This window comes from Rhinoraja longicauda, chromosome 34 (assembly GCF_053455715.1).
Source record: "Rhinoraja longicauda isolate Sanriku21f chromosome 34, sRhiLon1.1, whole genome shotgun sequence".
Lineage (NCBI taxonomy): Eukaryota > Metazoa > Chordata > Chondrichthyes > Rajiformes > Arhynchobatidae > Rhinoraja > Rhinoraja longicauda.
In genome coordinates this window covers 4377823-4404088 of record NC_135986.1, presented here as the reverse complement: position 1 = coordinate 4404088, position 26266 = coordinate 4377823, and the positions used below count along the sequence as shown (strand labels likewise).

General features: G+C 54.6%; 1 protein-coding gene across 1 annotated transcript in view; it reads left to right on the top strand.

Annotated features, from left to right (window-relative positions):
* The window catches only part of LOC144609294 (TSC22 domain family protein 4-like), an 86142-nt gene that overhangs the window by 41515 nt on the left and 18361 nt on the right, over positions 1-26266 (top strand). The window contains exon 3 of the mRNA XM_078427725.1: positions 23597-23648. Coding sequence (XP_078283851.1) covers positions 23597-23648 — 52 coding nt within the window. The remainder of the gene's footprint in view (positions 1-23596; positions 23649-26266) is intronic.

The window sequence follows — 26266 nt, the reverse complement described above, 5'->3', positions numbered from 1 at the left end:
AGGGCTCGACCCGAAACATCGCCCGTTCCTTCTCGCCCGAGATGCTGCCTGACCCGCTGAGTTACTCCAGCAATTTTTGTCTGCCTTCGATTTGAACCAGCGTATGCAATTTTTTTTTCCCCGACACATCCTTCCAGCGCGACTTTTCATCGGCGACTTTGCGTTGACTCTCTTGAAAGTGGGTCTCTTTCAATAAGATCCAATTTAAAATGCCTCACGAGTTGGCAAAATATTTGACGAGCCTGCTCCTGGTTTCAAGGTGACCGTGACTCCAACAGTAGCCTGTGTATCTTGAAGTCAGCTCAGTGCAGTGACCAGAGGTGAGGAGTGAAATGAGGAGTTGGTGCGTAAGAAAGACGATAGGCAATAGACAATAGGTGCAGGAGGAGGCCATGCGGCCCTTCGAGCCTGTACGCACCGCCATTCAATGTGATCATGGCTGATCATTCTCAATCAGTACCCCGTTCCTGCCTTCTCCCCGTACCCCCCTGACTCCGCTATCCTTAAGAGCTCTATCGCACCAACTCCTCAACTTGGAGTCACGGTCGCCTTGAAACCAGGAGCAGGCTCGTCAATAATTTTGCCAACTCGTGAGGCATTTTAAATTGGGCGGCACGGTAGCGCAGCGGTAGAGTTGCTGCTTTACAACGAATGCAGCGCCGGAGACTCAGGTTCGATCCTGACTACGGGTGCTGCACTATAAGGAGTTTGTACGTTCTCCCCGTGACCTGCGTGGGTTTTCTCCGAGATCTTCGGTTTCCTCCCACACTCCAAAGACGTACAGGTATGTAGGTTAATTGGCTGGGTAAAATGTTTTTTTTTTAAATTGTCCCTAGTGGGTGTAGGATAGTGTTAATGTGCGGGGATCGCTGGGCGGCACGGACTTGGTGGGCTGAAAAGGCCTGTTTCCGGCTGTATATATATGATATGATATGATATATGAAACCAGGAGCAGGCTCATCAAATATTTTGCCAACTCGTGAGGCATTTTAAATTGGATTTTATTTAAAGAAACCCACTTTCAAGAGAGTCACAGCGTTGGAAGGATGTGTCGGAAAAAAACCCTGCAGATGCTGGTTCAAATCGAAGGCCGACACAAAATGCTGGAGTAACTCAGCGTGTCAGGCAGCATCTCGGGCGGGAAGGAATGGCCGACGTTCAGGTCGAGACCCTTCTTGGAAGGAGTTGCCGATGTTAGTTTAAACTGAAGATAGGCACAAAATGCCGGAGCAAAGGTTGTTGAGTCCATCCACATCCATTCCTCCCCTCCCCTCGAAGTCCTCTGTAACATCTTTCAACCTGACAACCCTGCTTGGAGGAGGCTTTCCTGCAAGGGCCGAGATTCACAGATTGTGGAATTCTCTGCCTCAGAAGGCAGTGGAGGCCAATTCTCTGAATGCATTCAAGTGAGAGCTAGATAGAGCTCTTTTTTTTTCTTTTTCTTTTTTTTAAATTTTTGAAAAGCATATGTACAAATAGAAATAAAAGGCACATTTGTTAGAGTTCTTACATAGCTTCAGTTTTAAAATTTTTAAAGAGAGAAAGTAAAAATAAAAAAAACTATAAACTATTGGGAAGAGAGAATAAGAGGATTAAAAAAAAAGATATAACTATAAAAATTAAAGGGAGTAGATCCGGGAGACAATAACCACAGTTGTACATCCAACCCCTAACTCAAGTTTCTGTGGAATTCTCTGCCTCAGAAGGCAATGGAGGCCAATTCTCTGAATGCATTCAAGAGAGAGCTAGATAGAGCTCTTAAGGATAGCGGAGTCAGGGGGTATGGGGAGAAGGCAGGAACGGGGTACTGATTGAGAATGATCATTCAGAGAATTGGCCTCCACTGCCTTCTGAGGCAGAGAATTCCACAGATTCGCAACTCTCTGACTGAAAAGGTTTTTCCTCATCTCAGTTCTAAATGGCTCCTTTCAAAGAGATCCTTTCAAAGCGGGGCTAGCAGGTGAATGCCTCTCCTTTTCTGCTCTCGAGCTTTTCGACGCGGGTTTGTTAATTATGGAATATAGTATTGCAGTACTCTCCAGGCTCAGTGCCACAATCCAGCGTCAGTCTCTGAAAACCCTAGTGTCCGAACCCTAACTTGCAGCCTGCCCGGTCTCCTCTGCCTCTCCTTCAATGGCGGCACAGTGGCAAAGCGGTAGGCCTCGCAGCGCCAGAGACCCAGGTCTGACCCCGACCACGGGTGATCAGCCTGAAGAAGGGTCTCGACCCGAAACATCACCCATTCCTTCTCTCCAGAGATGCTGTATTGCGTACAGTTTTGGTCTCCTAATCTGAGGAAAGACATTCTTGCCATAGAGGGAATACAGAGAAGGTTCACCAGATTGATCCCTGGGATGGCAGGACTTTCATATGAAGAAGACTGGATAGACTCGGCTTGTACTCGCTGGAATTTAGAAGATTGAGGGGGGATCTTATAGAAACTTACAAAATCCTTAAGGGGTTGGACAGGCTAGATGCAGGAAGATTGTTCCCGATGTTGGGGAAGTCCAGAACCAGGGGTCACAGTTTAAGGATAAGGGGGAAGTCTTTTAGGACCGAGATGAGAAGGGGTTTTTTCGCACAGAGAGTGGTGAATCTGTGGAATTCTCTGCCACAGAAGGTAGTTGAGGCCAGTTCATTGGCTATATTTAAGAGGGAGTTAGATGTGGCCCTTGTGGCTAAAGGGATCAGGGGGTATGGAGAGAAGGCAGGTACGGGATACTGAGTTGGATGATCAGCCATGATCATATTGAATGTCGGTGCGTACAGGCTCGAAGGGCCGAATGGCCTCCTCCTGCACCTATTTTCTATGTTTCTATGCTGCCCGGCCCGCTGAGTGACTCCAGCATTTTCTGTTTACCTCCGACCACGGGTGCCGTCATTTCAGAGTTTGCACGTTCTCCCCGGGACCGCGTGGGTTTCCACCGGGTGCCCTGGTTTCCCCGCACATTCGTCTATATACTAAAACTCTTGTTTCTTTGTTTGTTTGTTCCTGAACTGCACTGCAGCCAAAACGGTACACGATAGCGTGACAATGTTTTGGGAATTAGTGGAAAGTAAAACCCGATTCGGGCAGTAAAGCTGCTGCCTCACAGCGCCAGAGGCCTGGGTTCGATCCTGACCACGGTTTCTCCCTGCACAGAGTTTGTTTGTTCCTGAACTACAGCCAAAACGGTACATGATGGCGCAACGATGTTAGGCCCACCTTACTCACCGTCGTCCCTTTGGTGCTAATGGGAGAAGTTTCATTGAAATCGGTGTTATATTTTTAAAGTTATTCACATTTTAAAGTTTAAATCTATCTCCTCTGGAGGGAGGGAGGGGGGGAGGGAGGGAGGGAGGGAGGGGGGGAGGAGGAGAGAGGAAAAGGAGGGTTGAGGGGGATGGAGTGGGGGGGAGGGGAAGGTAAGGGGGAGGGGGAGGGGAGGGGGGAGGCGGGGAGAGGGAAGGGGGGAGGAGAGGGTGCTCACCAATGTAGGAGAGGTTTGGGCCCAACAGGTCCTCTTGGTCTAGTAAAATCATAAAATCATAAGTGATAGGAGCAGAGTTAGGCCATTCGGCCCATCGAGTCTACTCCGCCATTCAATCGTGGTTTATCTATCTCTCTCCCTCCCAACCCCGTTCTCCTGCCTTCTCCCCGCAACCCCTGACACCCGCACTGATCAAGAATCTATCTACCTCTGCCTTAAAAATATCCACTGACTTGTGGCCTCCACAGCCGTCTGACGTGCAGGTTTGTAGGTAAAATTGGCTTCGTTAAAAATTGTCCCTAGTGTGTGTTTAGGGTAGAGTTAGTGTATGGTGATTGCTGGTCGGCACCTTATCATCTTTCCCCCAGCTACCAATGTGCTTTGATCAGCATCTGCTTTGATCTGGCCTTGTCACACCTCGCCCTTCCACATCTCTAGTCTCCCTCTCTCGTGTCTAGTTTTGTCCTCAGTCTGAAGAAGGGTCTCGACGTGAAACGTCACCCATTTCCCTCTCTCCAGAGATGCTGCCCTGACCCGCTGCGTTACTCCAGAGTTTTGTGTCCCTCTTCGGTGTAAACGGGCATCTGCAGTTGCTTCCTACAGCCTTAGAATTCTACTGGTCAATCGGGTTTAGGGTTGCCAACTGTCCCGTATTAGCCGGGACTTCCCGTATTTTGGGCTAAATTGGTTTATCCTGTACGCGACCGCCCTTGTCCCATATTAGGCCCAGGGGGGGCGCTGTAGGCCCGGACAGTGTAGGCCCAGACAGTGTAGGCCCGGACACTGTAGGCCCGGACACTGTAGCCCCGGACACTGTAGGCCCGGACACTGTAGCCCCGGACACTGTAGGCCCGGACACTTTAGGCCCGGACAATGTAGGCCCGGACACTGTAGGGCCGGACACTGTAGGTAGACACACAATGCTGGAGTATCTCAGCAGGTCATACAGCATCTCGGGAGAGAAGGAATGGGTGACGTTTTGGGCCGAGACCCTGAAGAGTCGAGTCTGAAGAAGGGTCTCAACCGGAAACGTCACCCGGACACTGTAGGCCCGGACACTGTGGGCCCTGACGCTGTAGGCCCCAACGCTGTAGGCCCGGACACAGTAGGCCCGGACACTGTAGGCCCGGACACTTTGGGCCCGGACGCTATAGGCCCCGACATTCTAGGTTTCCGACATTTTAGCTCCGGACAGTGTAGGCCCGGAGGCCCGTGCGCCACCTAACGGAGGTTGCCTAGCAACCCGCCTCTCGGCCCGGGCGGCCGCCATTGGTGGAGCGGGAGCGCGTGGCCGCTGGCTGGGTGAGGTCACGTGGGGCGCGGGGCGGTGACGTCACCTTGTCCCGTATTTGGGAGCGAGAAAGTTGGCAACCCCCCACCCAGGACAGAAAGGTCAATGTGGGAATGGGAGGGGGGAGTGGAAGTGTTTAGCAACCGGGAGATTAGATAGGCTGATTCGGGTTTGGGAATGGTGCTCGGATGCTGGCCGCTTTTCACCACAGGGTGGGGACAGGGATTCAGCCACACACATCAGCCCTCCCAGTACTCCCTCAGTACAACAGTACTCCCTCCTGCCCTGTTTAACCAGCCCGCTCGGACGATTCACGAGCCTGAAGAAGGGCCTCGACCCGAAACGCCACCCATTCCTTTTTCTCCAGCGATGCTGCCCGTTCTCGCTGAGTCACTCCGGCATTTTGTGCCCATCGACAGATCGGCCTGCTGTGTGGCCTGTGTGTGTGTTTGTGCAAGTGTGTGTTGTGTTGTGTGTGTGTGTGTGTGTGGTGTGTTTGTGCGTGTGTGCGTTTGTGCGTTCGTGTGTGTGCTGTGTTGTGTTGTGTGTGTTGTGTTGTGCAAGTGTGTGTGTGTGTGTGGTGTGCGTGCGTGCGTGTTTGTGCGTGTGCGCGCATTTGTGTGTGTGGTGTTTGTGCGTTTGTGCGTGTGGTGTGTGTGAGTGCATGTGTGTGTGTGTGCGTGTGCGCGCGTCAGTGTGTGTGTGTTTGTGCGTGTCAGTGTGTGTGTGTGTGTGTGTGTTATTTATCATTCGACAGACTGCAGGTGCCCCACAGATGTCCACTCCAGTCTGATGGAGAGTGGCGTCAGGCGCTCCCTGGCTCCGGTGGTGTTCAGTGTTTGGCTCCTGTTTGTCGTGGGGGGGGGGAGAGAGGGGGGGGGAAGCAAAGGTCTTGTGATGCTCCCACCCCCGTCCCCGTAACATTTCTGCAAGCGTTGCAGAAACCCCGAAACAAAGGTCCCCCTGTCTCCGAGAACGTTCGTGACCGAAGCATTTACATCTGGAACATTCTATTCCCGCGGCCGGCCGTCTGATCTCTCCCGTTGCCCGCAAAGACTAAACAAAAGACAAATTTCTTTTGTCGTTTGGGGTCAGAGGTAAAAGGGTGGGTTGGGGGGGGCAGGTGGATTGCCTCGGTGGGGGGAACAGAACTGTTTTATCCCTTCACGAGACTTCAGAAGGCAGTGGAGGCCGGTTCGTTGGATGCTTTCAAGAGAGAGCTGGATAGAGCTCTTAAGGATAGCGGAGTGAGGGGGTATGGGGAGAAGGCAGGAACGGGGTACTGATTGAGAGTGATCAGCCATGATCGCATTGAATGGCGGTGCGTACAGGTTCGAAGGGCTGAATGGCCTCCTCCTGCACCTATTGTCTATTGAGACCAAGTGGTCCTGCATTGGTGCAGCACCCTCTCCTTCCCCCCTCCCTCCCTCCCCCCTACGCCATTCCCTCCCTCCCCTCCGCCCTCCCCCCCTTCGCCATTCCCTCCTTCCCTTCCCCCACTCCATCACCCTCAACCCCCCTTATCCTCCTTCCCCCTCTCCTCCCCTTTCCTCCCCTGCCCTCCCCTTCCCCTCCCCCACACTCCATCCCCTTTCCCCTCCCCCACACTCCATCCCCTTTCCCCTCCCCCACACTCCATCCCCCTCAACCCCCCTTATCCTCCTTCCCCCTCCCCTCCCCCTCGCTCCCCTTCCCCTCCCCCACTCCATCCCCCTCAACCCCCCTTATCCTCCTTCCCCCTCCCCTCCCCCTCGCTCCCCTTCCCCTCCCCCACTCCATCCCCCTCAACCCCCCTTATCCTCCTTCCCCCTCCCCTCCACTCCCATCTCCTCCTCTCCCCCTCGCTCCCCTACCCATTCCCCTCCCCCGCTCCATCCCCCTAAACCCTTGTTATCCTCCGTCCCCCTCCCATCTCCCCTCCCCCTCCCTCCCCTCCCTCCCCCTCCCTCCTCTCTCCTCCTCCCCCGCACTCCATCCCTCTGAACCCCCCTTATCCTCCTTCCCCCTCCCTTCCCCTTCCCCTCCCCCACACTCCATCCCCCTCAACCCCCCTTATCCTCCCTCCTCCATCCTCCCTCCCTCCACCCCCTCCCTCCCTCTAAAATGTGAATAACCTTTAAAATATAACACTGATTTCAATGAAACGTCTTCCATTAGCACCAAAGGGACGACGGTGAGTAAGGTGGGCCTGAAATTGTCACGCTATCGTGTACCGTTTTGGCTGCAGTTCAGGAACAAACAAACAAACAAACAAACAAACAAACAAACGAGAGTGTTAGTATATAGATGCCGGTTTTCTGTAGATCTCAGCCTGACATTTGGTGAAATAGGAACTTCACAGTCAGACTGAGTGACCCATTCCCTGCTGAATGTGGTCACACAGTCACTGCCTTGATAGAAACATAGACAATAGGTGCAGGAGGAGGCCATTCAGCCCTTTGAGCCAGCACCGCCATTGATTGTGATCATGGCTGATCGTCCACAATCAGTAACCCGTGCCTGCCTTCTCCCCATATCCCTTGATTCCGCTAGCCCCTAGAGCTCTATCTAACTCTCTCTTAAATCCATTCAGTGATTTGGCCTCCACTGCCCTCTGTGGCAGAGAATTCCACAAATTCACAACACTCTGGTTGAAACACTCACCTCAGTTTTAAATGGCCTCCCCTTTATTCTTAGACTGTGTGTGTGTGGCCCCTGGTTCTGGACTCCCCCAACATTGGGAACAATTTTTCCTGCATCTAGCTTGTCCAGTCCTTTTATAAGATCTCTGTAAGATCCCCCTCTCATCCTTCTAAACACAATAGACAATAGACAATACGTGCAGGAGGAGGCCATTCGGCCCTTCGAGCCAGAAGCACCATTCAATGTGATCATGGCTGATCATTCACAATCAGTGCCCCGTTCCTGCCCTCTCTCCATACCCCATCTCCAGTGGATACAAGCCCAGTCTTTCCAATCTTTCCTCATATGACAGACCGTCCATCCCGGGGATTAACCTGGTGAACCTACGCTGCACTGCCTCAATAGCTAGGATGTCCTCCATCAAATTTGGAGACCAAAACTGCACACAATACTCCAGGTGTGGTCTCACCAGGGCCCTGTACAACTGCAGAAGGACCCCTTTTTGTAAGTGTAAAAATCAGACTTTGGAGGTAGTGCGTGGAAGTGGGCCCTTCGGCCTACCGAGTCCGTGCCAACCAGCGATCCCCGCACAGTAACGCTATCCTACACTAACTAGCACTATCTTACACACCTGGGACAATTTACAATCTTGCTAATGTGTCTGTACAGCAGGTAACCCAAGCACTGGAAGAAAATAACTGCAGATGCTGGTACAAATCGAAGGTATTTATTCACAAAATGCTGGAGTAACTCAGCGGGTCAGGCAGCATCTCAGGAGAGAAGGAATGGGCGACGTTTTGGGTCGAGACCCTTCTTCAAACGTCACCCATTCCTTCTCTCCTGAGATGCTGCCTGACCCGCTGAGTTACTCCAGCTTTTTGTGATACATTCGATTTGTACCAGCATTTGCAGTTATTTTCCTACACAACCACTGTACACTAGTACTATCCCACACACTATTTACAATTTTTACAATTAACCTACAAACTTGTACGTCTTTGGAGTGTGGGAGGAAACCGGAGCACCCGGAGAAAACCCACGCAGGTCACGGGGAGAACGTGCAGAATACCCTTGGTCTCAACCCGAAACGTCACCCATTCCTTCTCTCCAGAAATGCTGCCTGGCCCACTGAGTTACTCCAGCATTTGTGGCACGGTTCATCGAGCATTGCAAAGCTGGTTGAGTAAGTGATTGAGAAAGCACACACAGGATGCAGGGTTTTACATGTAGAACAGAGGAGGAAGTGGATTCACGATAAGCCGACACTAAACACTGGTCTGGCCACAACCGGACTTTGTGCCCATTTCTGGGCGTCACGCCTTGGGAAATAGACCATAAGGGGCCTACAGCGTCAGGGCCTAATATGGTATTAGGTCCGGGGGGGCGCTGTAGGCCCGAACGTTGTAGGCCCCGACACTGTAGGCCCCGACACTGTAGATCCCGACAGTTTAGGCCCCGACACTCTAGGTTTCCGACATTTTAGATCCGGACAGTGTAGGCCCGGAGTCCCGGACACTGCCTAACGGAGGTTGCGTAGCAACCCGCTTCCCGGCCCGGGCGGCCGCCATTGGTAAAGCGGGAGCACATGGCCGCTGGCCGGGTGGGGACTCATAGAGCATGGGACGGTGACTTTAGTTTTGGATTTTTTATTTAGATTTAGAGAAGCAGGCCCTTCGGCCCACCGGGTCCGCGCCGCCCAGCGATCCCCGCTCACTAACACTATCCTACACCCACTAGGGACAATTTTTACATTTGCCCAGCCAATTAACCTACACACCTGTACGTCTTTGGAGTGTGGGAGGAAACCGAAGATCTCGGAGAAAACCCACGCAGGTCACGGGGAGAACGTACAAACTCCGTACAGACGGCGCCCGTAGTCAGGATCGAACCTGTGTCTCCGGCGCTGCATTCGCTGTAAGGCGGCAACTCTACCGCTGCGCCACCGTGACATCACCTTGTCCCGTATTTGGGAGTGAGGAAGTTGGCAATCCTATTTGTGGGTGAATTGGCTTTGGTAAGAACTGTAAATTGTCCCTAGTGTGTGTAGGATAGCGCTAGTGCACAGGGTGATCGCCGGTCGGCGCGGACTCGGTGGGCCGAAGGGCCTGTTTCCACGCTGTACATGTAAGCTCAAACAAAAATAAACTTAAAGGTGAATAGAGAGGACAGTACCAAAGCTAATGGAAGGACTGTTCAGAGGCCTGCAGCATCTGCAGTTATTTTCTTCCAGTGCATGTTCTTAAATGATAGGCGCAGAATTAGGCCATTCGGCCCATCAAGTCTACTCCGCTGTCCGATCATGGCTGATCTCTCTCTCCTTCCTAACCCCATTCTCCTGCCTTCTCCTCATAACTCCTGACACATACTAATCAAGAATCTATCTATCTCTGCCTTAAAAATATCCATCGACTTGGCCTTAGGGTTGCCAACTGTCCCGTATTAGACGGCACATCTCGTATTTTGGGCTAAATTGGTTTGTCCCTTACGGGACCACCCTTGTCCCTTATTAGGCCCGGGGGGGGCGCTGTAGGCCCCGACGCTGTAGGCCCGGACGCTGTAGGCCTGGACGCTGTAGGGCCAGACGCTGTAGGCCCGGACAGTGTAGGCCCGGACGCTGTAGGCCCGGATGCTGTAGGCCCGGACGCTGTAGGCCCGGATGCTGTAGGCTCGGACGCTATAGGCCCGGACAGTGTAGGCCCGGACTATGTAGGTCTGGACACTGTAGGTCCGGACAGTGTAGGCCCGGGGGCCACTGTAGGTCCGGACAGTGTAGGTCCGGACAGTGTAGACCCGGGGGCCACTGTAGGTCCGGATAGTGTTGGTCTGGAGGCCCGGGCGCCGCCTAACGGAGGTTGCGTAGCATCCCGCTTCCCAGCCCGGGCAGCCGCCATTGGTGGAGCGTGAGAACCTGGCCGCTGGCTGGGTGAGGTCACGTGGGGCGCGGGGCGGTGACGTCACCTTGTCCCTTATTTGGGAGTGAGATAGTTGGCAACCCCTACTTGGCCTCCCCAGGCCTCTGAGTCATTCAGAAGCACCCGGTAGGTTCCTTTACCAAAAGGCCAGTGATAACGTGGAGCCCGTGCCCTGCCCAGCTGCAAAAACTGTTCTTTTAATGATTTAAAAAATCGCAATCATTGGATTTTGTTGCTGTCGCAAAGAAGTCTAACTGAAAGGCCGATAGACACAAAAAGACGGAGTAACTCAGCGGGACAGGCAGCATCTCAGGAGGAAAGAAATAGGAGACCTTTCGGGCGCGATCCTTAGTTTAGTTTAGAGTTACAGCGCGGAAACGGGCCCTTCGGCCCATCGGGTCCGCGCCGACCAGCGATCCCCGTTTATTAATGCCATCCTACGCCCACAAGGGACAATTTTTACATTTACCAAAGCCAATTAACCTACAAACCTGCACGTCTTTGGAGTGTGGGAGGAAACCAAAGATCTCGGAGAAAACCCACGCAGGTCACGGGGAGAACGTGCAAACTCCGTACAGACGGCGCCCGTAGTCAGGATCGAACCTGAGTCTCCGGCGCTGCATTCGCTGTAAGGCGGCAACTCTACCGCTGCGCCACCGTGACATCACCTTGTCCCGTATTTGGGAGTGAGGAAGTTGGCAATCCTATTTGTGGGTGAATTGGCTTTGGTAAGAACTGTAAATTGTCCCTAGTGTGTGTAGGATAGCGCTAGTGCACAGGGTGATCGCCGGTCGGCGCGGACTCGGTGGGCCGAAGGGCCTGTTTCCACGCTGTACATGTAAGCTCAAACAAAAATAAACTTAAAGGTGAATAGAGAGGACAGTACCAAAGCTAATGGAAGGACTGTTCAGAGGCCTGAGTCGTGTTCTTAAATGATAGGCACAGAATTAGGCCATTCGGCCCATCAAGTCTACTCCGCTGTCCGATCATGGCTGATCTCTCTCTCCTTCCTAACCCCATTCTCCTGCCTTCTCCTCATAACTCCTGACACATACTAATCAAGAATCTATCTATCTCTGCCTTAAAAATATCCATCGACTTGGCCTTAGGGTTGCCAACTGTCCCGTATTAGACGGCACATCTCGTATTTTGGGCTAAATTGGTTTGTCCCTTACGGGACCACCCTTGTCCCTTATTAGGCCCGAGGGGGCGCTGTAGGCCCCGGCGCTGTAGGCCCGGACGCTGTAGGCCTGGACGCTGTAGGGCCGGACGCTGTAGGTCCGGACAGTGTAGGCCCGGACTATGTAGGTCCGGACACTGTAGGTCCGGACAGTGTAGGCCCGGGGGCCACTGTAGGTCCGGACAGTGTAGGTCCGGACAGTGTAGACCCGGGGGCCACTGTAGGTCCGGATAGTGTAGGTCTGGAGGCCCGGGCGCCGCCTAACGGAGGTTGCGTAGCATCCCGCTTCCCAGCCCGGGCAGCCGCCATTGGTGGAGCGTGAGAACCTGGCCGCTGGCTGGGTGAGGTCACGCGGGGCGGTGACGTCACCTTGTCCCTTATTTGGGAGTGAGATAGTTGGCAACCCCTACTTGGCCTCCCCAGGCCTCTGAGTCATTCAGAAACACCCGGTAGCTTCCTTTACCAAAAGGCCAGTGATAACGTGGAGCCCGTGCCCTGCCCAGCGGCAAAAACTGTTCTTTTAATGATTTAAAAAATCGCAATCATTGGATTTTGTTGCTGTCGCAAAGAAGTCTAACTGAATGGCCGATAGACACAAAAAGACGGAGTAACTCAGCGGGACAGGCAGCATCTCAGGAGGAAAGAAATAGGAGACCTTTCGGGCGCGATCCTTAGTTTAGTTTAGAGTTACAGCACGGAAACGGGCCCTTCGGCCCATCGGGTCCGCGCCGACCAGCGATCCCCGTTTATTAATGCCATCCTACGCCCACAAGGGACAATTTTTACATTTACCAAAGCCAATTAACCTACAAACCTGCACGTCTTTGGAGTGTGGGAGGAAACCAAAGATCTCGGAGAAAACCCACGGGGGAACGTACAAACTCCGTACAGACAGCGCCCGTAGTCGGGATGGAACCCGGGTCTCCGGCGCTGCATGCGCTGTAAGGCGGCAACTCTACCCCCTTGGGGAGGGGGGGGGGGGGGAGGGACGGAGAGAGAGGGGGAATGCCGGGGCTACCTGAAGTGCGAGAAGTCAACGTTCATACCACTGGGCTGTAAATATTAGATGCTGTTCCTCCGATTTGTGTTGGGCCTCACCAACGATACTAGAGGACAATGGACAATAGGTGCAGGAGGAGGCCATTCGGCCCTTCGAGCCTGTACGCACCGCCATTCAATGTGATCACGGCTGATCATTCTCAATCAGTACCCCATTCCTGCCCTCTCCCCATACCCCCTGACTCCGCTATCCTTAAGAGCTCTATCCAGCTCTCTCTTGAATGCATTCCGAGAATTGGCCTCCACTGCCTTCTGAGGCAGAGAATTCCACAGATTCACAACTCTCTGACTGAAAAGGTTTTTCCTCATCTCCGTTCTAAATGGCCGACCCCTTATTCTTAAACTGTGGCCCCTTGTTTTGGACTCTAGAGGAGCAAGATAGACCACTCGACCCTAAAAACCGTAGTAGGTCACGGCACCATTTTACTGGGCAGAAACTCGCAGAGACATTTAAAAAGAAAAATAACAAAAATCTGTGAGTCGATAGATGAGATATATTCTGCATTTTGATTGGTATCATCACACATATACTGGTTCTGGACTCGCCCCAACATTGGGAACATGTTTCCTGCCTCTAACGTGTCCAACCCCTTAATAAAAATACAAGGAGAGGCAGGTCAGTGCGGGAAAGGGATGGAGAATTAAAGTGCGTAGAGGCGAGTGAAGGCCGGGCCGTTGGCAGCAGGGCGGCAGGCATGGGCAGAGGCGTTTGGACGGAGCTGGCAGCTTGGCACGGAGCCAGGGAGTGACGATGACGGGGGAGGGAGTATCTCGATCCTTGCCAGCCTGTCACGATGACAGGAGTGGGATGTCAGGCCACGAGCTGGCTGCGAATCTATTAAGAGTTTTGTGAGCCCTGGACCGACCGGTTGGACAAAGCGCGCCTGGGATCGGGGAGCTGGTAGACTGCTGTACCGAGCAAGCAGTGGAGGGGGGGGGTTTAACTTCCTCCCGGGCCTGCCTTCCGACCGTCCGCGCCCCTTCCCGGCGGACGTTTCGCCCCTTCCCCGCGCGCCGCCATTGCGGCAGGCGCCGGCAGCGGGAAGAATGCTGTCAGCCCGCGAGATGGCCGCCCTCAGGCTCCGCGGTTGCTGCGTGACCGCCGGGGACGGAAACAACAACAACGGCGGCGGCTGCGGCGACCACCGGCACCAGGCTCTGCGCGCGTCGTCCCCGCGGCGCCGGCTACGAGACCCCGAGAGCTGGAGGCGACCGAGCCTCGCCGCCGACCGCGAGACGGGCAAGGGTTACAACCGCAACCTGGACCAGAACCTCCTCTCCCTGATCCTTTTCTTCCACAGGTAACGGGGAGGGTGGGGGTGGGGGGGGAGGGGTGGGGGAGCATCTCTGGAGAGAAGGAACGGGCGACTGAGTCTGAAGAAGGGTCTCGACCCGAAATCGGGTCGAGACCCTTCTTCAGGCTCAGTCACCCATTCCTTCTCTCCAGAGACGAGCCACTCCAGCTTTTTGTGTCCATCTTCGGTCTTTGTGTCCGTCTTAGGCTTGTACGCACTGGAATTTAGAAGGATGAGAGGAGATCGTATCGAAACGTATAAGATTATTAAGGGGTTGGACACGTTAGAGGCAGGAAACATGTTCCCAATGTTGGGGGAGTCCAGAACCAGGGGCCACACACAGTTTAAGAATAAGGGGTCGGCCATTTAGAACGGAGATGAGGAAAAACTTTTTCAGTCAGAGAGTTGCGGATCTGTGGAATTAATTCTCTGCCTCAGAAGGCAGTGGAGGCCAATTCTCTGAATGCATTCAAGAGAGAGCTGGATAGAGCTCTTAACGATAGCGGAGTCAGGGGGTATGGGGAGAAGGCAGGAACGGGGTACCGATTGAGAATGATCAGCCATGATCACATTGAATGGCGGTGCTGGCTCGAAGGGCCGAATGGCCTCCTCCTGCACCTGTTGTCTATTGTCTAAACCAGCATCTGCATCTCCTTCCAGATCATCAGTCTGAAGAAGGGTCTCGACCCGAAACGTCACCCATTCCTTCTCTCCTGAGGTGCTGCCCGTCCCGCTGAGTTACTCCAGCTTTTTGTGTCCGTCTTCGGTTTAAACCAGCATCTGCGGGGCCTCCTTCCAGATCACCTCTGGAGAATAGGTCGGCACGGTGGCGCAGCGGGTAGAGCCGCTGCCTCACGGCGCCAAGGACCCGGGTTCGATCCCGACCGCGGGCGCTGTCTGTACGGAGTTTGCACGTTCTCCCCGTGACCTGCGTGCGCGGGCTTTCTCCGAGATCTTCGGTTTCCTCCCACGCTCCAAAGACGTGCGGGTTTGCAGGGTCATGTCATTTTAAGACATTCTAGATTTAGAGATACAGCGCGGAAACAGGCCCTTCGGCCCACCGGGTCCGCGCCGCCCAGCGATCCCCGCACACTAACACCATCCTACACCCACTAGGGACAGTTTTTACATTTGCCCAGCCAATTAACCTACATACCTGCACGTCTTTGGAGTGTGGGAGGAAACCGAAGATCTCGGAGGAAACTCACGGGGAGAACGTACAAACTCCGTACAGACGGCGCCCGTAGTCAGGATGGAACCTGAGTCTCCGGCGTTGCATTCGCTGTAAGGCAGCAACTCTACCGCTGCGCCACCGTGCCGCGCAGTGTAAATGTTTGGCTTGGTGTAAATGTAGGAATTGTCCCCTTGGTAGTGCTAGTGTGTTCAGCGCAGACCCGGTGGGCCAAAGCGCCTGTTTCCACGCTGTATCTTTAAATCATCTTTGATCAAACCCTCTCCTTCGACAAACACATCACAAAGACAGCCTTCTTCCACCTCAAAAACATTGCCCGTCTCCGTCCATCCCTCTCCTCCACAGCTGCAGAAACCCTCATCCACGCCTTCATCACCTCCCGTCTGGACTACTGCAACAGCCTCCTCTATGGCGCACCCTCAAAAATCATCAGTAAACTTCAATACATTCAAAACTCCGCTGCCCGTCTACTCACCCACTCCCCGATCCGTGACCATATCACCCCCGTCCTTTACAAACTCCACTGGCTCCCCATCCCCCAGAGAATCCAGTACAAAATCCTCCTCATGACCTACAAAGCCCTCCATAACCTGGCCCCATCCTACCTGACCGACCTCCTCCACAGGCACACTCCCACCCGCACCCTCCGCTCTGCCGCTGCCAATCTCCTGTCCCCCCCCCATCCGGACCAAACTCAGATCCTGGGGGGACAGGGCTTTCTCCATCGCTGCTCCCACCCTATGGAACTCACTACCCCAAACCGTCAGAGACTCCTCCTCACTCACCACATTCAAAACAACGCTGAAGTCTCACCTGTTCAGCACTGCCTTCAACCACTGAAGGTCACCTCACCTTCTGTCTCCTTTCTCTGTTCGTTTACTTATTTATCTATTTATTCACTTCTCTATGTTCTAGAAATCCCTGTAAAGCGTCTTTGAGTGTTTGAAAAGCGCTATATAAATGTAATGCATTATTATTATTATTATTAGACTAGGCCGAAGGAGGGTCTCGACCTGAAAAGTCACCCGTTCCTTCTCTCCAGAGATGCTGCCTGTCCCGCAGAGTTACTCCAGCATCTTGTGTCTGTCCTCGGGAGGGAGACGGTCTCTTGTCTTGCTCTTTAGAATATACACCAAATCAGCCAAAACATTGTGACCAGCCGAGCCAAAACATGATGGCCACCTGCCCAATATGCTGTTGGTCCTCCGTGTGCAGCCCCATACGCAGCAGGGTGCGATGCACTGTGTATTGTGACACATTCCTCCCGTCACCACCATTAACATTTCCCGTGACTTGTGCCACAGTCGACCTTCTGTCGGTTCGGACCAGACGGGATAGTCTTCGTTGCCCTCGCGCGTCGATGAGCCTTGGGCGCCCAACACCCTGCCTGTCGCCGGTTTGTGGTTTGTCCCTCCTCGGACCACTGTCGGTCGGTCGGTCCTCACCACTGCTGACCGGGAGCACCCCACAAGCCTTGCCGTTTCAGAGATGCTCTGACCCAGTCGTCTGGCCGTGACAATGTGGCCCTTGTCAAAGTGGCTCAGGTCTTTACTCCTGCCCATTTCTCCTGCATCCAACACGTCAACTTCAAGAACTGACCGTTCACTTGCTGCCTAATATATCCCACCCCTTGACAGGTGCCATTGTAACAAGATAATCAATGTGATTCACTTCGCATGTCAGTGGTCATAATGTTTCGGCTGATCTTTCAAAATCTTTCAAAACAAAGCGTCGCTTTTGCTGAGAAATACGGAAACCAAAGCTTATCAGATGGACGCAAGATCGAGATTATCAAACCTGTTCTCACCGACCAGCAGGATATACATAGAAACATCGAAAACAGGTGCAGGAGGAGGCCATTCGGCCCTTCGAGCCAGCGCCGCCATTCAATGTGGTCAGTGTATAAATCAGGGGTTATGGGGAGAAGGCAGGAGAAAGGGCTTGGGAGGGAGAGATAGATCGGCCATGATTGAATGGCGAAGTAGACTTGATGGGCCGAATGGCCTAATTCTGCCCCTAACACTTATGATCTTATGGTGTATGAAGCTTTTGTTTGTGTGGGCAGGCTCAGGCGAGGAGGCATATCTTTACTGTTACAACACGATTAAGATAAGTTCTTATTTCACGGAAAGGCTGCCAACAGGAACACACGCTAAAGGTGCAGGAAGGAATTGCAGATGCTGGTTTAAACTGAAGATGGGCACAAAAAAGCCGGGGTAACTCAGCGGGGACAGGCAGCATCTCTGGAGAGGAGGAATGGGTCGAGACCCAAGATCTGGGTGTCCTAGTGCATCAGTCACTGAAAGGAAGCATGCAGGTACAGCAGGCAGTGAAGAAAGCCAATGGCATGTTGGCCTTCATAACAAGATTTGGATGAAGGGATCAAAAGTACCATTCGCAAATTTGCAGATGATACAAAGCTGGGTGGCAGTGTGAACTGTGAGGAAGATGCTATGAGGTTGCAGGGTGACTTGGACAGGTTGTGTGAGTGGGCGGATGCATGGCAGATGCAGTTTAATGTGGATAAGTGTGAGGTTATCCACTTTGGTGGAAAGAATAGGAAGGCAGAGTATAATCTGAATGGTGCCAAGTTAGGAACAGGGGACGTACAACGAGATCTGGGTGTCCTAGTGCATCAGTCACTGAAAGGAAGCACGCAGGTACAGCAGGCAGTGAAGAAAGCCAATGGCATGTTGGCCTTCATAACAAGAGGAGTTGAGTATAGGAGCAAAGAGGTCCTTCTGCAGTTGTACAGGGCCCTGGTGAGACCGCACCTGGAGTACTGTGCGCAGTTTTGGTCTCCAAATTTGAGAAAGAATATTCTTGCTATTGAGGGCACAAATAGGTTTACTGAGAAATACGGAAACCAAAGCTTATCAGATGGACGCAAGATGGAGATTATCAAACCTGTTCTCACTAACCAGCAGGATATACATAGAAATATCAAAAATAGGTCCATTCGGCCCTTCGAGCCAGCACCGCCATTCATTGTGATCATGGCTGATCATCCACTATCAGTAACCCATGCCTGCCTTCTCCCCATATCCCTTGATTCCACTAGCCCCTAGAGCTCTATCTAAATCTCTCTTCAATCCATCCAGTGATTTGGCCTCCACTGCCCTCTGTGGCAGAGAGTTCCACAAATTCACAACTCTCTGGGTGAAAAAGTTCCTTCTCACCTCAGTTTTAAATGGCCTCCCATTTATTCTAAGACTGTGTGTGTGTGTGGCCCCTGGTTCTGGACTCCCCCAACATTGGGAACATTTTTCCTGCATCTAGCTTGTCCAGTCCTTTTATAATTTTACACGTCTCTATAAGATCCCCCCTCTCATCCTTCTAAACTTCAGTGAATACAAGTCTAGTCTTTTCAATCTTTCCTAATATGACAGTCCCGCCATCCCGGGGATCAGACTCGTGAACCTACGCTGCACTGCCTCAATTACAAGGATGTCCTTCCTCAAATTCCTTCCTCAAATCTCAGAGAATGAAAGGCCTCTTTGTTCTGAAACGACTAGTGGGCAGACACAAAATGCCGGAGTAACTCAGCTGGTCGGGCAGCATCTCGGGAGAGAAGGAATGGGTGACGTTTCGGGTCGAGACCCTTCTTCAGACTTTCACCTCTTCGGGGATTCTTGGACTATCTTTGCTCGGACTTTGCCCGCTCTACATTGCATTAAACGTTATTCCCTTATCGTGCATCTGTACACTGTGGACGGCTCGATTGTAATCGTGTGTCGTCTTTCCGCTGACTGGTTTGCGCGCAACACAAAAGCTTTTCACTGTACCTCGGTACACGTGACAATAAACTAAAGTGAAAGCCGCGATTTCTATTGAAGGTGGTAACAAAGCACAAGATGCTGGGTAATACTAAAGATTAACACAAAGTGCAGGAGTAACTCAGCCGGTCAGGCAGCATCTCTGAAAAACACGGATTGGCAACGTTTTGGGTCGGGACCCTTCTGGCTTGTGTACAAAGAGGTTTGACATTCATCGAACGGCACGGTGGCGCAGCGGTAGAGTTGCCGCCTTACAGCGAATGCAGCCCCGGAGACTCGGGTTCGATCCTGACTACGGGCGCCGTCTGTACGGAGTTTGTACGTTCTCCCCGTGACCTGCGTGGGTTTTCTCCGAGATCTTCGGTTTCCTCCCACACTCCAAAGACGTGCAGGTATGCAGGTTAATTGGCTGGGCAAATGCAAAAATTGTCCCTAGTTTGTGTAGGATAGTGTTAATGTGCGGGGATCGCTGGGCGGCGCGGACCCGGTGGGCTGAAGGGCCTGTTTCTGCGCTGTGTCTCCAAATCTAAATCTATGCGCTGACTATCCTGTTCTTTATTAGTTTAGTTTAGAGACACAGCGCGGAAACAGGCCCTTCGGCCCACCGGGTCCGCGCCGACCAGCGATCCCCGCACACTAACACACTATCCTACACACACTAGGGGCAGTTTACATTTTTACCGAAACCGAAGATCTCGGAGAAAAGTCACGGGGGGAACGTACAAACTCCGTACAGACAGTCTGGATCGAACCAGGGCCTCTGGGGCAAAACTCCACCACTGCGCGTTTACATCAAGCCAATGAACCTACAAGCTGAAGAAGAAGGGTCTCGACCCGAAACATCACCCATTCCTTCTCTCCCGAGATGCTGCCTGACCCGCTGAGTTACTCCGGCATTTTGTGCGTCTACCTCCAAATCACATCTTTGGGAGTGCGGGAGGAAGCCGAAGATCTCGGGAGAAAACCCACGCCGGTGACGGGGAGATAATAGACAATAGACAGTAGGTGCAGGAGGAGGCCATTCGGCCCTTCGAGCCTGCACCGCCATTCAATGTGATCATGTGATCATGCCAGTCCCGCCATTCCGGGAATTAACCTGGTGAACCTACGCTGCACGCCCTCAATAGCAAGAATATCCTTCAAGAGATCGTACAGACAAGCACCCCGCGGTCAGGATGGAAGCCGGGTCTCGGGCGCTGTTAGGCAGCAGCTCTACCCGCTGCGTCACCTTGGCGCCTGTTCTGTTGCCTTGCCATGCCACTGGGGGGCAGAGTTGGCCCTTGGTCCTCACCCAGTCCTCCCTGCCCACAGCCAATACAACACAATATATCTTTATTGTCACTGTACCAGGCGGGGCACAACGAGATTGGTGATGCGACTTCCACACGATGCAATCAATTAATTATATAACAGTATAACAGAGCTTTATTTGTCATTCGGTACCAAGGTACCGAACGAAACTACATAGCAGTCATACAAAAAAGAACACAAGACACATGACCCCAACACAAACGTCCATCACAGTGACTCCAAACACCCCCTCACTGTGATGGAGGCAACAAAACTTCCACTCTCTTCCCCACGCCCACGGACAGACAGCTCGTCCCCGACCGACCCGCACAGTCCCCGCAAGGGGATGGAAGTCCCCGCGGCCGAGTCGCACCGGGCACTGAAATGTCTTGCGGCCGAGCCGGGCGACGGAAGGCCCCGCGACCGAGCCTTGCGCAGCTAAGTCCCGTGGCCGAGCCGCACCGGGCGATGTTAAATCCCGCGGCCGAGCCGCACCAGCGATGTAAAGCCCCGCGGCCGAGCCGCACCGGGCGATGTCAACAGCCCAGAGAAACAAAGTTAGAAACAGTTTTAAAACAGAATAAAGTGCAAGTGGGTCTGTGCTGGGTCGCTGTGTGACGTGACCATCCGAAGGAGACAGTTCAAGGGGGTTACTCAGCAGGACCGGTTCATAACAGCTATGGCCCTGGGGGATGAAGCTGCTACTGAGTCTGGAGGTATAAGAAGATCACTGCCGATGCCGGTACAAATCGAAGGTTTTTATTCACAAAATGCCGGAGTAACTCAGCGGGTCGGGCAGCATCTCGGGAGAGAAGGAATGGGTGACGTTTCGGGTCGAGACCCTTCTTCAGACTGAGTCTGGAGGTGCGGGCGTAGAAGGCCTTGTAACGTCTGCCCGATGGTAGAAGTTCGAACAGGCTGTGAGACAACAGACAATAGGTGCAGGAGGAGGCCATTCGGCCCTTCGAGCCAGCACCGCCATTCAATGTGATCATGGCTGATCATTCTCAATCAGTACCCCGTTCCTGCCTTCTCCCCATACCCCCTGACTCCGCTATCCTTAAGAACTCTATCTAGCTCTCTCTTGGATGCATTCAGAGAATTGGCCTCCACTGCCCTCTGAGGCAGAGAATTCCACAGATTCACAACTCTCTGACTGAAAAAGTTTTTCCTCATCTCCGTTCTAAATGGCCGACCCCTTATTCTTAAACTGTGTGGCCCCTTGTTCTGGACTCCCCCAACATCAGGGAACATGTTTCCTGCCTCTAACGTGTCCAACCCCTTAATAATCTTATACGTTTCGATAAGATCCCCTCTCATCCTTCTAAATTCCAGTGTACACAAGCCTAGTCGCTCGAGTCTTTCAATATACGACAGTCCCGCCATTCCGGGAATTAACCTCCGGAGTCTCCGGCGCTGCATTCGCTGTAAGGCAGCAACTCTACCGCTGAGCCGCCTGAAGGATTCTGTTGGTCAGACCGCATTTCGAATATTGTGTTCGGTTCTGGGCACCATGTTATAGAAAAGATATTGGGGGGGGGGCAAAAGGAGGAGCCAGCATGCTTTGCAACTTTGTCAACTCCGTAGATGGCTGCTATTTGTATATATTGCGTATGCAAGCAAAGAATCTGACTCTGCCAAGTCACACGTGACATTAAAGTATTCCTATTCCTAAGTTGAATGTTTCTATGTTTCTAAGGTTGAAAGAGTTCAGAAAAGATTTACGAGGATGTTGCCAGGACTCGAGGGGCCTGAGCTACAGGGAGAGGTTGAGCAGGCTGGGTCTTTATTCCATGGAGCGCAGGAGGATGAGGGGCGATCTTATAGAGGTGTACAAAATCACGAGAGGAATAGATCGGGTAGACGCACAGAGTCTCTTGCCCAGAGTAGGGGAATCGAGGACCAGAGGACATAGGTTTAAGGTGAAGGGGAAAAGATTTGATAGGAATCTGAAGAGTAACTCTTTCACACAGAGGGTGGTGGGTGTATGGAACGAGCTGCCGGAGGAGGTAGTTGAGGCTGGGACTATCCCAAAGTTTAAGAAACAGTTGGGCAGGTACATGGATAGGATGGGTTTGGAGGGATATGTGCCAAACGCGGGCAGGTGGGACTAGTGCAGCTGGGACATTGTTGGCCGGTGTGGGCAGGTTGGGCCGAAGGGCCTGTTTCCACACTGTGTCGCTCTATGACTCCAAGGGTCTCAACCCGAAACGTCGCCCATTCCTTCTCTCCAGAGATGCTGCCAGTCCCGCTGAGTTACTCCAGCACCATGTTTCTATCTTTGTGAATATTGGTGAATTGTGTGCCAACTCTATCAAATAATATAATATAATATAAAATCACGAGAGGAATAGATCGGTTAGACGCACAGGGTCTCTTGCCCAGAGTAGGGGAATCGAGGACCAGAGGACATAGGTTCAAGGTGAGGGAGGGAAAGATTTAATAGGAATCTGAGGGGTAACTTTTCCACACAGAGGGCGGTGGGTGTATGGAACGAGCTGCCGGAGGAGGTAGTTGAGGCTGGGACTATCGGAACGTTTAAGAAGCAGTTGGGCAGGTACATGGATAGGACGGGTTTGGAGGGATGTGAGCCAAGGTGGGACTAGTTTAGCTGGAACATGTTGGCCGGTGTGGGCAAGTTGGGCCGAAGGGCCTGTTTCCACACTGTGTCACTCTATGACTCTAAGGGTCTCGACCCGAAACGTCACCCATTCCTTCAACTATCTCCTCCGGCAGCTCGTTCCATACACCCACCACCCTCTGTGTGAAAAAGTTACCCCTCAGATTCCTATTAAATCTTTTCCCCTTCACCTTAAACCTATGTCCTCGATTCCCCTACTCTGGGCAAGAGACTCTGTGCGTCTACCCGATCTCTTCCTCCAGCTTTCTCCCCACATCCCTTGAGTCCGTTAGCCCTAAGAGCTAAATCTAACTCTCTCTTGAAAACATCCAGTGAATCGGCCTCTACTGCCCTCTGCGGCAGAGAATTCCACAGATTCATAACTCTCTGGGTGAAAAGGATTTTCCTCGTCTCAGTCCAAAATGGCCGACCCCTTATTCTTAAACTGTGTGGCCCCTGGTTCTGAACTCAGAAATATTTGGACAGGTACATGGATAGGACAGGTTTGGAGGGATATGGGCCAAACGCAGGCAGGTGGGACTAGTGTAGCTGGGACATTGTTGGCCGGTGTGGGCAAGTTGGGCCGAAGGGCCTGTTTCTGTGATTAGTGTAGATGGGGCATGTTGGCCGGTGTGGGCAAGTTGGGCCGAAGGGCCTGTTTCTGTGACTAGTGTAGATGGGGCATGTTGGCCAGTGTGGGCAAGTTGGGCCGAAGGGCCTGTTTCTGTGACTAGTGTAGATGGGGCATGTTGGCCAGTGTGGGCAAATTGGGCCGAAGGGCCTGTTTCCGCGCTGTGTCACTCTACGACTCTATCTAAGACTCTATCTTAGTGACTCTAAGACTCTATCTTACTCACACTGACACGCTGTTCTCCTTTCGCACCCACAGTGGTTCCAGCAGCAGCATGGTCGCCATCGACAACAAGATTGAACAGGCCATGGTAAGTGTGCGCTGGTAGACACAAAATGGCGGAGTAGCTCAGCGTGTCGGGCAGCGTCTGTGGGGAGAAGCAACGGGCGACATTTCGGGTCGAGGCCCTCTCTTCCCCTTTTTTAAAAAGAAGGCTCTCGACCCGGTAAAGGTCGCCCCGTTCCTTCTCTCCAGAGACGCTGCCCGGCCCGCTGAGTTACTCCGCCATTTTGTGTCCACCTTCGATGTAAACCGCCGTCTGCGGTTCTTTCGTGCGCGTTGGGCGCCCTAGTGGACGTTAGTAAGGTGTCCCCGTTAAGGCGTTGCCCGTGTGCCGGCTCCGCGAGCCGCAGGGGCGGCTGGCACGCACACGGTGCGGTCGCTGAAGATCGACGCGCATTGCTGGGGTAACCCAGGGCAGCGTGAGGCGTAGATGGAGTCGATGGAAGGGGAGGTTGGGCCGTGCGCCGATGATTAAAGCGTTCCACAAAGCAGAGGGGGCATGGGACGCATCTGTGGAAGCTTCAGTTAGGCAATGCATCCCCTGGTCCAGGGTGGCTTTGAGCGGAGGGGAGGGGAGGGGGCAGAGAGAGGGGGTTGGGGACCGAGGGGAGAGTGGGGTTTGTGGGGAGAGGGGAGGGGGTGTGGAGGGCAAGGGGAGGGGGGTGTGGAGGGGAGAGGGGGTGTGGAGGGAGAGGGGGTGTGGAGGGGAGAGGGGGTGTGGAGGGAGAGGGGGGTGTGGAGAAGGGGTGTGGAGGGGGGAGGGGGTGTGAAGGGGAGGGGGTGTGGAGGGAGAGGGGGTGTGGGGGGAGAGGGGGTGTGGAGGGGAGAGGGGGCGTGGAGGGGAGAGGGGGTGTGGAGGGAGAGGGTGTGGAGGGGGAGGGGGTGTGGAGGGAGAGGGGTGTGGGGGGAGGGGTGTGGGGAAGGGGTGTGGAGGGGGAGGGGGTGTGGAGGGGGAGGGGAGGGGGTGTGGAGGGGGTGGGGAGGGGAGGGGGTGTGGAGGGGGAGGGGGTGTGGAGGGGAGGGGGTGTGGAGGGGAGGGGAGGGGGTGTGGAGGGGGAGGGGGTGTGGAGGGGGAGGGGGTGGGGAGGGGAGGGGGTGTGGAGGGGGAGGGGGTTTGGAGGGGGAGGGGGTGTGGAGGGAGAGGGGGTGTGGAGGGGAGGGGAGGGGGTGGGGAGGGGTGGGGGTGTGGAGGGGGTGGGGAGGGGTGGGGTGTGGGGGGGGAGAGGGGGTGTGGAGGGGGAGGGGTGTGGAGGGGGAGGGGTGTGAAGGGGGAGGGGGTGTGGAGGGAGAGGGGGTGTGGAGGGGAGGGGAGGGGGTGTGGAGGGGAGGGGAGGGAGTGTGGAGGGAGAGGGGGTGTGGAGGGGAGGGGAGGGGGTGTGGAGGGGAGGGAGGGGGTGTGGAGGGGGTGGGGAGGGGTGGGGGTGTGGGGGGGGAGAGAGGGTGTGGAGGGGGAGGGGTGTGGAGGGGGAGGGGGTGTGGAGGGGAGGGGAGGGAGTGTGGAGGGGGAGGGGGTGTGGAGGGGAGGGGTGTGGAGGGGGAGGGGGTGTGGAGGGGAGGGGAGGGAGTGTGGAGGGAGAGGGGGTGTGGAGGGAGAGGGGGGTGTGGAGGGGGAGGGGTGTGGAGGGGAGGGGAGGGGGTGTGGGGGGGGGGAGAGGGGGAGGGGAGGGGAGGGGGTGTGGAGGGGGGAGAGGGGGTGTGGAGGGGAGGGGAGGGGGTGTGGAGGGGAGGGGAGGGAGTGGGGATGTGGAGGGAGAGGGGGTGTGGAGGGGGAGGGGGTGTGGAGGGGGAGGGGTGTGGAGGGGAGGGGAGGGGGTGTGGGGGGGAGAGGGGGTGTGGAGGGGGAGGGGTGTGGAGGGGAGGGGAGGGGGTGTGGGGGGGGGAGAGGGGGAGGGGAGGGGAGGGGGTGTGAAGGGGGTGGGGGGGAGGGGTGTGGAGGGGGGAAGGGGGGGATGGGGAGGGTGTGTGGGGGAGAGGGGGTGTGGAGGGGAGAGGGGGAGGGGAGGGGGTATGGAGGGGTAGGGGTGTGGAGGGGGAGGGGGGGTGGAGGGGGAGAGGGTGTGGAGGGGAGGGGGTGACGGTGTAGAGGGGAGGGGGTGTGGAGGGGAGGAGGTGTGGACGGGGGAGGGGGGTGTGGAGGGGAGGGGGTGTGGAGGGGAGGGGTGTGGAGGGGAGAGGGTGTGGAGGGGAGGAGGTGTGGACGGGGAGGGGGGTGTGGAGGGGAGGGGGTGTGGAGGGGAGGGGGTGTGGAGGGGGAGAGGGGGTGTGGAGGGGGAGGGGAGGGGGTATGGAGGGGTAGGGGTGTGGAGGGGGAGAGGGTGTGGAGGGGAGGGGGGTGACGGTGTAGAGGGGAGGGGGTGTGGAGGGGAGGAGGTGTGGACGGGGGAGCGGGGTGTGGAGGGGAGGGGGTGTCGGAGGGGAGAGGGGGTTTGGAGGGAGAGGGGGTGTGGGGGGAGAGGTGTGGAGGGGGGGGTGTGGAGGGGAGGGGGGAGGGGGGTGGAGGGGAGGGGAGAGGGTGTGGAGAGGGAGGGGGTGTGGACGGGGTAGGGGGTGTGGAGGGGAGGGGGTGGAGGGGAGGGGGAGGGGGTGTGGAGAGGGAGGGGTGTGGACGGGGAGGGGGTGTGGAGGGGAGGGGGGGAGAGGGAGGGG